The 13,821-nt window shown below is 28.6% G+C and overlaps 1 protein-coding gene across 5 annotated transcripts in view; it reads left to right on the forward strand.

Moving 5' to 3' along the window:
* The window catches only part of LOC107448732 (calcium/calmodulin-dependent protein kinase kinase 2), a 154,866-nt gene that overhangs the window by 118,257 nt on the left and 22,788 nt on the right, over positions 1-13,821 (forward strand). For all 5 annotated transcript variants that reach the window (XM_071181596.2, XM_043044982.3, XM_043044998.3 and 2 more), the window contains one exon: positions 5,595-5,646. In XM_071181596.2, the coding sequence (XP_071037697.2) occupies positions 5,595-5,646 (52 nt within the window). The remainder of the gene's footprint in view (positions 1-5,594; positions 5,647-13,821) is intronic.

Below are 13,821 nucleotides of genomic sequence, written 5' to 3' on the forward strand. Positions count from 1 at the left end.
AGAGGGCCAAAATTTTTGGCCACAAATAGAGGGAGATGGAAAGCTATGATAGAAGGCCTATGCATCTATATATATATATATATATATATATATATATATATATATATATATATATATATATATATATATATATATATATATATATATATATATATATATATATATATATATATATATATATATATATATATATATATATATATATATATATATATATATATACACCGAAGAGCCTTTACATTATGACCACCTGCTAATAACGTGTAGGACCACCTTTAGCCCTCAAAACTGCTAGCATCCGCCGTGGCATTGATTCCACAAGGTAAGCTGATAGGTAGTCTGAGGTATCTGGTACCAAGCGCTCACCAACAGGTCCTGCAATTCCCTCACATTGCGAGGGGGTAGCGTGGCAGCACGAATTTGGTTTTCCAAGTAGGACCACAAGTGCTCTATTGGATTAAGGTCAGGTGAATTTGGGGCCAAAGACATGACTTGAAAGTCACTGGAATATTTTTCGACGATTCGAACTTTATGACATGGTGCATTATCCTGTTGGTAAACACCATACTCCGCTGGAAAAACTTTTGCCATGAATGGGTGAACCTGGTCTGCAACTATGGTCAAGTAGCTTATAGACGCCAGGGATTGTTCTATGAGGATTATGATTATGTGGGTCCTAGTGTGACCCATGAAAACATTGTTCCTGGGCGAGAAACCATGAAAACCTGGTCGAGCCCATTGTTATAGATGGAGGGTGGTCATAATGTAATGGCTCTTCGGTGTCTATATATATATATATATATATATATATATATATATATATATATATATATATATATATATATATATATATATATATATATATATATATATATATATATATATATATATATGTATATCGATGTAACCTCGCATCAGGCGAATCCAAAAAGCACAATCCCGAGTAACCACTTTTTGTTCTTATGTTGTTTTTTTCTTTTTGCTCGAAATATAATCACGTTCATTTTTGCTACTTTATGCAATATTGTAGATATTTTACAATACAATACGATATACATTTATTTGAAATTATTTGTTTGTTTCTTATTACAATAAATATTTTAAACAAATTTTTAAATAATATAAATAAATAAACTAGATCAGATTCTTACGTTGATGTATTCAATCCAGCTATCAATCTTATTCAAGTTTTACTTAGTATATATGTCTTCGAATGATTTCGAATTTATTATCTATTTTAATTTAAAAGGTTCAATAGATTTTGAAAATAATTGAAAAATGATTTGCTTTTGGAAGAAAAGGCATTAAATTATAAGCGAAAACAACACTTTTGGGCAAGTAAATTTAAAAATGTGAAGTTGTTTCAGTTGAAAAAGTGTACTAAATTCAGTTTTTTTATCTTTAGTCATTTTTGTGTCAGATTATTACTGTTTGAAATAAAAATGAAACATCAATAAAACATCAATACTTCCGTTAGAATAGTAATTATATCTATCATACCTAATAAATATTAACTTTTATTTTTTATACAGTTTTATAATCGAAGTTAAATATCATACTAACATTAGTTATGGTTATTTAATTAGATATTATTTCAACAACACATCTTTTACATAGCAAATACGTATAATATAGTTATAATATTAACAATTATTTATTAGTAAACAACTCTAAATAGCCTTTACTCAAAATATTAATAACCCTTTCATATAAATACTTGAGAGAAAATTCAGGTTATAACGATTGTTTATAATTCGAATTGTAAATTAAATCTAAAATAATTAGAAATCATTTAATGAAAATTTTGTCATCTTCCTTATCTAAGGCAAGCATTACTTATATTCGCGTTGCTTTCATTTAACATTCATTGCTTGTAATTTAAATCGCGACTGTATAATTAAAGTTTTTTTAACTTCACCCATTCAACTTTTTCATTCATTCATTTTCATTGTCATCTGTATTGTAATAAATGTTCTTAGTGTGTCACTAAAATAGTAATTTATGACACCTAATGCACTGTTTGTTTCATTATATACAAATATTCAAAAAATATGTTAATGGCTGTAATTATAGGGCATTATTAATGTTAATAGTTAAGTTATAAATGGTCTTAAAATTATTAATATTAGTTCAGTTATTAAATAATGGAAAACCGACATAAATTGCTTAATTGGCTTTGCTTTAAACAAAAAAATGCCTTGTATTTTGAATCATTGCCTGTCTTATATAATTAGAAATTCTTTATAACTTTGGAAACGTAGGACTTTTTAGAAAAACAAGCACAAATTTGCTGCATTTTCGATTGTTTTGTATTATGTTAGGTATTATTTTTAAAAGTCAATTCAATGTTTGAACAAATTAAATTATAGAAATATTTGGTGTGTATTACACATCAATTTTGTAATTTTAAATTTTAGTTTAAAAGTACAACGTATGTGAATTGCGAATTCAATACCCTTCATGGTACTTTGTTTTAGATTAGCACGGGTTCCACGATTCCAAAATACACCAGGGATTTCATTTTTTCCCTTTCTGTCAAATTTAGTTTATAACATCGTTTAAACTTGTAATTTCGAGTATACTTTAAAATCGAAGGAGTTAGCTGTTCCCTGCTGTTGTATCAGTAAAATCTTTATTCACTGAAATTAGAATAATAATAAATAATAATTAGTAATTAATAATAACTATAATAACATAATAATTAATAATTTTATAATTACTTATAAAATGTGCAATAGCATAATTTTTCTGTTTATTTGTATTTAAGAAAAATTGTGAATTGTCAATGAATTTTAAAAAATAGTTAAGTTAAATTTTATCTGAAATCTATGTTGCATTAAAGTCTATTTATAATTTCCAGAAATCATTGTATGTGAATTTAATAATAATTTTAAGCTTATTTGTATTTATATTTTTTAACATTTAAATGCTGTCTGAAATTTTAATCTCCGTCCATTTGACGCAGATGGAACACTAGTGTTCCTTTAAAATATAATTTTTCTGACGCTTTAATCACATTAAAAAATATATTTTGGTATTTGGAATAATCATTAAAAACAGTCCAATAGTTACTAAAAAATGTTGTTAGTTTATAAAATTTTGTCGGAATTATACTTGTATGAAAATATAAAATTCAAAAAAGAAAGTTTGAAACTTTTTTTTCTTCATTCGTATGAAAAATTTATCAATAATTGGTTTTTTAAACTAAAGAAATTTTAATGGTGAATAACTGTTTCTCTTACATCTAAATGATTGCAAATAAGTGAAAAGTTTAAAAGAAATATTACTTAGAATTGAGCCGTGCTTGGAAGATTTTACCTTTAACACAGAAAAAGACATCAGTGTTTCTTGATGTATTTCATAATCATAAATTATTAAAATGCTAAGTATAATACTTTTCATTTATTTTGACCTAATTTAATGCTAAGACAAGAAAAAAAAATATGTTTGATAGAAATTCTGCGTTAAAGGGTTAATTCCAAATTGATTTTCATTCGATTTTATTTTGTAATTAAATACTATCGATTCACGTATTGATTCCTTTAATTTACATCCCTTAGCTTTTATTTTTTGAAATGAAGTTTACATTTCACCCTTATCCAGATTAATCATTGTTGTGAAATGCGTCCGATTTATTCTTTAGTTCCTCTTTCCAAAATTATTCCCAGTATCCTGGCAATTAGTTTTGATAAATTAGTGGGATTCTTGGTTTCATTACTTTCCCCGAAAACAATTTTAAATTATAAATATTCTCTCTTCGAAATTAAATGCGATGCGTAATTTGAATCTATGCAATTATTCTAAAACAAATTTGTTGAGTCTAATCATTCCCATTTAATATATGATGATCTATAACGAAGGTTTGAATTAACTCATCTTTAGTTTCCTCCCTAGCGTATTTTGCGTAATCAAAGCTAATTTAAAACTGCGCTATCAATTTAAGAATTTCGGGTGTATTTTATTTTAAGACTTAGTTGAAAATATGCTCTGTGCTTGAAATAAATGGGATGTTCATAGGAAATTCAATATTAGTTTATACTACATTTAATTCATTATATATTATTCTGTTATATATATATTATTCTGTTATATATATATTATTCATTATATATTATTCTGTTATATATATATTATTCATTATATATTATATATTATATATTATTCATTATATATTATATATCATATATAATTCATTATATATTTATTCTGTTTATATTCTCATATTTTTCTATGTGACCTAAAAACATAATGGTATTAAACCGTTTCTCTTGTTCCCGCGAAGTGTTCTCATTGGCCAGTAAATCACATGATATGATACAGTTTCTTTGCATGAAGATTTATTTTTATTTGGTTGTCATCAGCAAGAAATTATATGTAGTTATTATTGCATTTCTAACCATAAAAATATTTCTTTATCTTTAACTCAAAAGTAGCTTGTAATATCTATTTATCATCCTTTCTTAGTATTCTCAGTTATTCTCTCTCTTTGTTTTAATTTTGTTTATTATTCCAAGTTGAAGATTTTAAACTAAAAGCTGTGTTTAATTGAAGAGTAATGTCATCTTACCATATTATGGAACAGCTTATTATAAATATATTTAAATCGGCATCTGATTTTTATGAATCAACCATAAGGAGTTTAGTTTGTCGGAAGGAAGTCAAAATTTCAAATGATCGTAAAATTCTATTTCTCGAAAAATGCTTGTGGTGATCAGGAAATTTAAGTCACCTTCAGGCACAAAGTTCCAGTAGAAATTTGAATGCATTATTTACTTGGAAAGTGCTCGAAATTTAAGTTGCAAGCTTCTTCTCTTACATACACCAAAGAGAGTTAATAAAAGCGTTGTAAATCGAGTAAGCTAGTTAAACTGCCGACTTCGCAGTTTTTGAATAGTATTTTTTACATTAAATGTCTTCACATTAGCTTTAAATCCAAAAAAAATCCTTGCATTACGTTACACGAAGAGGAAAACCGCGAAAATCTTCCACGGTCACCCCGACGGCCAGGGTATTCTAACCCATGCATTATACACCTCTGAGGATATTTTACATCAGCACTGTTGTCGTTGTGAGCAGCGAGCAGAATTCGTCTTAACCAGTCACCGAACCTGGGCCACCCTCATTTGGAAAACAAGCGTTCTATTCCTTAAGCCACCTTGGCTCGCACAATAGGCTATTAGTGACAGTCTGGAAAACATCCTTGAGGATTTTTCGAAGAACCAAATCACAATTTTGATTCTTTGCAGAAGGGATTATTTCCCCGCTCTAATAGCCCGATGTACACAAAGTCGAGCATTTGACGGTGGAACAGCTAAACGCGAGAACCGATATCGCGTTCCTTCGATCCCTTCGCAGGCTGATTCAAAGTGTTCACCCATGCAACGACCCTAACCTGTAATGTTCAACTTCGGTATCAATAACCAGTACAGACATAGAGGTTAAACTATAATATCATGTACCGTGAAAAAAGATGTTAGTTTGAACACCAACAATTGTACTACTGCTGCTGTGCTATAAAAATTTCTAATTCACTTTCTTTTATGTAAACAAACAAACGTGAATTTAATACAAATGTACTTCTTTTTATTTTTTAGGCCATGAAAGTTTTATCGAAAAAGAAACTGATGCGCCGAGCTGGATTGTATGGTAATTATGGTTATATATAATCAGTCATTAAATTGATAAGCAGAACTATATTTATACGCATGTATTTTGTTTTTAAATCATTTAAACTGAATACTTGCTCACTTAATACTATTTTACTCTAATTATAAAGCAAGTTGAGGGTACTTATAGGACATACAAACTATGAAACCAAGTTAACATGGCCCCTATGACCGAAACCCAATAAAATCCGTCAAAATCTAAGGAATGATATTTTAGATTTTGACGTTTGTTGATTTTTGATAGGTGGATGTAAAGTTTTATAAATGGTATGAATACAATGATCGATATAGTGTATATGTAAAAAATAAATTATTCCACAATGTAACAAATTTTTCCTTAAATGTTATACCGAAAAGAAAATTGAATAAACATTTAAAAAAATGGATGGATTAGATCATGGAATACGCGAAGATTCCTACGAGCTACAAACTCTGTATTGGTCATATTAATTCCTTTAAAAGTTCAACCTTCGAAAAAAAATATCACAAAAACTTAATATTTTTGAACTCTTACTCTCTGCAAAAAAATTGAATTTTGTGAAATTTGAAGGGTTTTCTGTAAATTATTTACGCAGATGCTGTATCTTTAAATTACTCAAATTAATACTTTCTTTTTTTCAAAAATAAATCATGTAATATTTGAAGCATCATTAGTATTTTTTTTTCTTACATTAAAATTACATTTTTTAAATTAGTATTTTGTTAATAGTATTTTGTTATATTCGAATAAATATAAATATTAAATTTCCACTAATTGAAATAGCCGATTATTGTAACTTATTGGAAGATAATTGTACTTCAAACACCTTTCGTGCTATTTTTTTAAACTAATTTTCTGAAATTAAACTTTTTGTCTTACTCATGGAATTTTTAACCACCTGTAATAAGTTTTTTTGTAAGCTACAGTTGATAACAAATGATAATAACCAATACCTAATAGATAGCGATTTTGTAGTATTTATTGCCCTCTTTAAATGATTCAGTACGCCGACCAGTCTGTGTAGGGGGCAGGGAACTGTCCTTGCATCAGAAAGGTTCTGGGTTCGAATCCCGGGCAAGGCATGGATGTTTGTTTCCCTCTATCTGTGTTCTATGTCCTTTCTCCTTTGTGTGTGAATGTGTGAATGTGACCCGCCCTATAAACGGGTTGTGGTAGTGTGACGTGGGCGACGCTGTTCCACCGCCGTGGCTTCGCCACAGGTGCCCACTGGGTAACGAAAAGAGAATTAGCAGTTCTGGCACTTTCTGTGGCCAATGGACAATAGCTCCAAGTGCCCGCCATTAAAAAAAAAATGATTCAGTACTGTCTTCATTAATGCAATAATGAGTTTTATTTCAGCTTAACAAAACAAATTAAAATATCATCACAGTTTTTTTATATAAAAAATGAAATCTTTTACTCTATCGGTAAAACGAGCTTCCCGGCAATGGATTCACTTTACTTACAGTATACTAAAAAAGAAACTAAACTATAGCAAATACATAAGGTATTCGAACGGCAACCATTTCTCCTCCACTTACATTTGTTCTTAGTTCATTTATCAAGTATTGCCTTTCTCACCTCTTCCATAACGTACAAAGGGAAATAGTGCCTATACGAACGGATATACGAAGCAGTGTAATCAGATTTACTGGTAGTAATTCTTTTGTCACGTACCATGACATTTAGCGTTTTTTTTTCTTTTTGTATCCTTCTTTGTTATCTTTACTTTAGGGTTTTTTTTATTTATTGCTCTGGTTTTGGTATTTGAAGAAAAATCTTGCCGGTTTCTAAATGTTGATCTTACTAATGAAATTACTATTGTTTTGCTTATAACTTGAGGCATATTATTGATTAATGCACTAGCCTGCCACATATGACGTAGTCAGATTTTTTAAACTACTAACCTAATGACAGAATTTGTCTCTGAATTAGCATTCTTTTATTTTAAATACTAAGAGGAGAGGCAGTATTGTAATTTAGTATGTAATTCAGTATGCTTTATAAATTTTCCTAATTTATAAAGCAAGTGTTATGATTTTTATAACAAAAAAATTTACTTGTAAATAATTTTTTTTCTAATTTGATTATAGTCCTCTACAGAATGGTTTTCTACGTCTGACTGAGAAGTTCAAAACTAATAAAAAGGAAAAACTAAACAATATTAAAGTTTTTATTTCAATATGAGGAATTTTCAGAATTGTTTTTTTTTAGCGTAAGCATTTTTTATTTTACATTTTTTAGTTTATAAATAATTATTCTTTTCAAACTTTAAGTTTTTTGATAAAAATTGTTAAAAAAACTTTTTTTTTTTGCAAAATTGAATGGTATAGCATTATTGTGCTTCTGTATATTTTTTGCATAATTTTAATGCTTGAAGTAATATGACACAGAAAAGTATGCAATGTAAAATTTAAATAAACCTTTCACACTAAATCATTAAACTTAGTTGAACGATTTCACAGGCACTAGGTTTTAACTCTAGTTACGAAATTTTTTACAAATATTTTTCGCTGTGTTTTGGATCTTCCTTCTCAAAAAAAAAGAGATATTCCATTTTGTTTTCGCTTGCATACGAAAGAATATCATAATTTTTCTTTTTTAATTTTAATAAGTCACAATAAAGAAGGAACATTACCATGCAACACTGAAGAAATTTCCAGTGCAGCTGATGATCTTGTTCTGCTAGCAGGAATTCGTCTCAAATAACAACGCCCCCTATAGGTCATTGCGTTCACGAATTAAATCTAAAGTAGCCTATTTTGGTCATTAATATATGCTACATTTCCCCCTCAATTTTACGGGTATTTTTTCTTTACCTTTAATAGAATCAACAACCATTTTTCCGTGATTAAATATTACTTCCCTTTTATAGTTTTGTGGCCTATAAATATGTATAACTCTAAATGTCAAAAATAAAAATATTCCATTTTTATCGTTTGTCTACTGAAGAGCTCATTATCTGTGCCATTTTAGCATAAGCTACGTCATTAAGAAAATGTTCTTTAAAATTGCTTCTATTTATGTTGGAAAATTCCGTCTAAAAATTACATTAACGGTTAAACCATTATGTGGAATTGTAAAGTTTATTTTTACTTCAAAAATTAAATGACGGATTCTTGGTTAGCAGTACCGAAAACGATTTTTTTTCGATTGAATAAATAAACTGAAATGAATAGAATTAAATCTTACATACGCTACAAATTACCGCTCGTTCATTTTGAACCCAGAACATTGAAAACTGAGGGATTTTAGAATTTGTCAGAACTGAAGTATTTTTTGGCTTGCTTCCAAATTCTGAAAAGGTCCTGGAAAATACCGGAACATTTTCAACAAGAGGAAAGAAAGTCTAGTAATTGAGCAGATGGTATTTTTCAATTCACGGAGAAAAATTCGTAAACTTTGGCTTCCAAAAATATTTCCAAAGAATAAACACATTTACCTTTATTATGTTCGGCTTTAATTAGAAATATCTACTTGGTGACTTCAGAATTTACGGCATTTTTAATTATCTTCGCTTTCAAAATTTTTTATTGAAAGCCATAAAGATAAAATGCTTATCTCTGTTTATGGTTTCATTAATTCTTATTGCTTTACTAATTAAAGAACATGTTAACCTAATTTGGATTTTAATTTTCACGTCTTCATTACCTTTTTTTAAAAAAACAAATTCTTAGTTTATTAATTTATTGTGAATTCTAATAATAATATAAATATTAGTTCTATATCCCGAATTTAAAGTTTATTGGAGAGTTCTAGTTTAAATGATTTTTTTGCAAAGCGTTGACAGATTTTGTATCATCTGTATTTTATTATTTTTACCTAATAATGAAGCTTTTGACTTACATATCATAATTATAGTGCTGGTTAAATCTAATAGTTTTATTGGTTTAGTTGTAAATGCATGTTCGATGCACTTTTGTAATCTTTCCGTCTCATATTTAATATTTCTTTCGTTCTTGCATCTGAGTTTTTGGAAGATCGTTTGCTTTTGATTTCCTGAGTACGTGATGTCGTTTGTGTTTGGCGCTGTATAGCCGCTTCCATATCTTGCTTCACTAACTCTACATTCAACCAATTAATAAGTCATAATAACATATTTCATCCTATGAATCTTAGTATTTTTAATGTTTGAGAATTATGTTTTCAGTAAAATTCAATTTTTGCAATGTTTGCAAAAAAATATTGCGAGTCTAAAATAGCTATACGTGACAAAAATTACTTTTTCTTATTTTCCTTTTCTGTTTTGGTAGTACTTTTATTCTAGTAATAGTTTTCTGTGGTTTTTTAATTTACCATCTTTTCTCATTCATACGTCTTTTCTCATACATCTTTTGTCTCCTTTCATCAAACTACGTTAATTTGGAATAGCGTTTGGATTATTGTACTCTATCACAAAATTCCAAATAATTTATAATATAAAACTATTTTATGGCTGTGTTTAATAGATAAATAAACGGCGAAACAATATAAGTATGTGAGTAGCCGAGGTTTTCAGGAGTAGTAATTTAAATTTAGTTTCTCTTGGTCAGTTCTATGATACTATAAGATTGCATTAATGTTAAACTTTGTGAAGGATGAAATTATTAGTTTTTAAAAGTCATTTTTAAAAAAGCTAGACTAAGATAACTTCTAAATGTACCTCTGAGAAACGTTTTCGCGTGACTGAGAAATAAATCTTGTTTTCATTTTTATTTGTGAATTTTATTTAAAATGAAAATTTAGTAGTAACTGTATAATACGCGTACCGTAAGTCATTTGTTGTACCCAAGACATAAACGATCCCAAACACGGTGTTTTGCCGTCTTCGGAAAAGAATATTTCGTCTAATTTAAAAATAAATATTTCGATTTCAGATATTGAAAAATATATTTCGTCATATTCGTTATGTCGTCAAACCTGCCGCAATAAATATTTTTTTTTTTTTATCACGACAGGATCTATAAATTTATTTTTATACCAGATAGGTTACATATATTCCTTAAAAAACAAACAGGTTAATATTTCTGAAAAACGCACTTGTGTTTACAAATTAAATCAAATAATCAATCTAATAATTTAAATTATTTAAGATCTTTACAAACAATAATATGAAGTGAAAGAAAAATCTTGCAAAAGTTTTCAATTATTCGTAACTGTGAATAAAAAATTTTTCAATGGCGTAAATTAAACATCTTCAACAACAAAAGTATAGAAATTTTTTTCATTCACCTCTTACCAGCAGATATTTTACGATTCTTCATTCATATTTTCAAAAGGGGGAGAAAAATAGGAAAATATGAGTTTTTAAATTTTGCGTTATTGAATTGTTGATTGCGCAAGACATTCTTCAGTGAACAATAAATACAATCGTAGAAAACTTCGCGTTTTCAAAAAAAGAAAAACTTAGAGAGAACAGAAGGTACCACCTACAAAAAAAGAGAGTTTTAAGCTGTACTTTGTATATGTCCTATCTAAACTGTGAATCAATTTTTGTTGATGCACAGAAAAAATGTTTTTTAGGTTTATTTTAGGTTAGGTTTAGGTTAGGTAACATTTTTCAGCAACAGCGTTTTCCACTGTTGTATTATCTTTAATTAATTATTATAAAAAATATTTTTTTACTTCTAATTATTAATAAAAACTAAATTTAGACATATATAAAGTGAAAAAATACTGTAAGATAGTTGTTTAATAAAAAATTGTTCCTGTGTTGAATGCTTTATAAGTAGTAGCATTTTGATAGTATTCACTAACTACGCTAAAATATCACTGCAAAAAACTCCGGGCATTAAATATGAAAATGAAACTAAGAAAATGTGTGAAGGAATGTGCCCCCTATGAAATATAATAACTTCCAGCTGACAAACATTCATAGTTTTTAAAAAAAATGTAATTATAAACTTTAATTATGTTTTTCTCAAAATGAAAATTTTACTGTTTTTTATCTTCGGAAAACAAGATAACTCAACTAATTATTATAAATTTGTCTTCAGACTTTCAGAGATTGTTTCTTGTATTGGTGGTTATATAACAGACCTCCAGAATACAGATATCTGTATTATTTTTTGTTTTATGAGATATTTTACAGTTGATAATGTGAGGAAAATGTGAAGAAAATGGAAAAATATGCTTAACACTCCATAAATTTTATAATTTTATGATATAATTTAAGTTGAGGTTCATAACACTTCAGAGTGTTATACGAAACTGCTCAGAAATTTTGATAGCTGTATGTACAATGTTTTTTTGTGTTTTCTGTTAATGAGTTATTTTCATTAAAACTATCAAAAAAATACTCTTTAAACAAAAAATTTCTTGTGCTTTTACTTTTTCCCTATTAAATATGTTTATTTAAATTAATATACAATATAAATTGCAATAATGTTGTGGAAAATACTTATTTTTCAAAAATTTTGTCCCGAAGGTAGTCGGAAGGTAGTGTATCAGGTGTCTCTATAATGACGGACGATTAGAAAAATTATTTAATTGAATTAATGTAAGGAAATAGAATTGCAGCTTTTACTATTTTCTCCTTGGAACTATTTTAGTCATCCCAAGTCCAAAAACTTACTTCATCAGCAGATTGCACTGTTAATTGAGCAAAACTGGATGACAGTGCTTTTAAAGTAACCACCATATGTAGAAACACAGTCTTCGATCAAAACAAATGGATAGTAAATATTTCAGATATTAGGGGGATCGGAAATTAATGTCGTTTCGGTGTTATTTCATTTTTATTCAATAACCCTCGTTAGCAATAATCTTTCAATGCCGGATCGAAAAATAATCTAAATGGATCGAAAAAATATTGGTTTTTAAGACTAACGAATATTTAATGCGCAGAAATGACATTATTTTCCGGTTCCCCTAATATAATGATCTGACTTGAAGGAGTAAACATTGTTTTACAGTTAATTCAGTCAGCAGCGCCATTTTTTATGAATTTTCGTGAGAATAAATTACTATGCTTCCTAAGTAGAACACAGCAAACTGTGCATTTTTATGTATGCTATATTGTATTTAGATTTTCTTCAAATTCTCTGTTATTTTTTAAACTACCGATGTCAATATCTACTGCTGTAGAATAACTACTAATTTAAATAATGTTTTAAGGCTTTTTTTCAGTTATAATAAGAACATAAATATCGATTTTAAAACGATTTTTATGAATTCGCAATTTAATCTCGTTATTTGTTCAAAAGTAATGTTTTTTTCTCCACTTTAAAACATGAAAGGTGCATTTAATTTTTTTCTGGGTTGCATGACATCTTTATTGTGGCATCATTATTGGGAAAATACAGAATTTCATTTTTAAATATTGAAAATAAAAAAATTTGAATGCAATGTTTTTCTTTACTTCGCTATTAAAAATAACGATTATTAAAAACATAATCTTTAAACATTTTAAAGCATTTTTTTTTTGAACTAACGAGTTAAAGTTCATCTTCGCAAAAATAACCTAACAAAAAACTTCGTGATTCCTTGTTATCGGAAAAGGATGAAAAATATATATAAATAAACCTTAATATATGCATATGACATTATCAAAATATGTAAGTCTTATCACTTACAGTAAATCGCCGAAGTCGAGCATCACTAGCAGTAGTCTATGAGCTCCTCGTTGACTACTTTGATCACACTGGGAAAAGACCAAGAGTGTGCGGCATCGGTTCTTTTTAAACTGTTCTACCGTTAAGACTTCGCATGCAGATCCCGGTCTACCATAGCAGGGGAGCCATCCCTTCCACAGAGAATAAAAGTTTTGATGTCATGGTTTCGGAAAATTATCAAGAATGTTTCCCAGGCCGTCGCCTATAGCCTATAGTGCAGTTCTAGTATTACTACAAGTATCATCTCTTAAGCCGACCGGCATGTGTAGGGGTTAGGGAACTGCCCTTGCATCAGAAAGGTTCTGAATTCGAATCCCGGGCAAGGCATCGATGTTCTTTCCTTCTCTGTACTATCTGTCCTCACTGTGGGAGCAACGTTGGCCCACCTAATATGGTGCCCCTGAAAGAGAAGCCAACAAATCTGCCCTGTAAATGCCTCTGAATTGACGGATGTTAACACAGGTGGGCATTGGGGAAAAAAATATATCATCTCTTAAAAACCCTCTAATCACAAGCGTAATATTTTTTGCTCTGAGCTAAATTTACAATCCATCAAAATGTTAAAATTATACTTTATTTTACA

The sequence above is a fragment of the Parasteatoda tepidariorum genome, chromosome 3 (genome assembly GCF_982258835.1).
Source record: "Parasteatoda tepidariorum strain Cologne lab strain chromosome 3, Ptep-v5.0, whole genome shotgun sequence".
NCBI classification, from domain to species: Eukaryota; Metazoa; Arthropoda; class Arachnida; order Araneae; family Theridiidae; genus Parasteatoda; species Parasteatoda tepidariorum.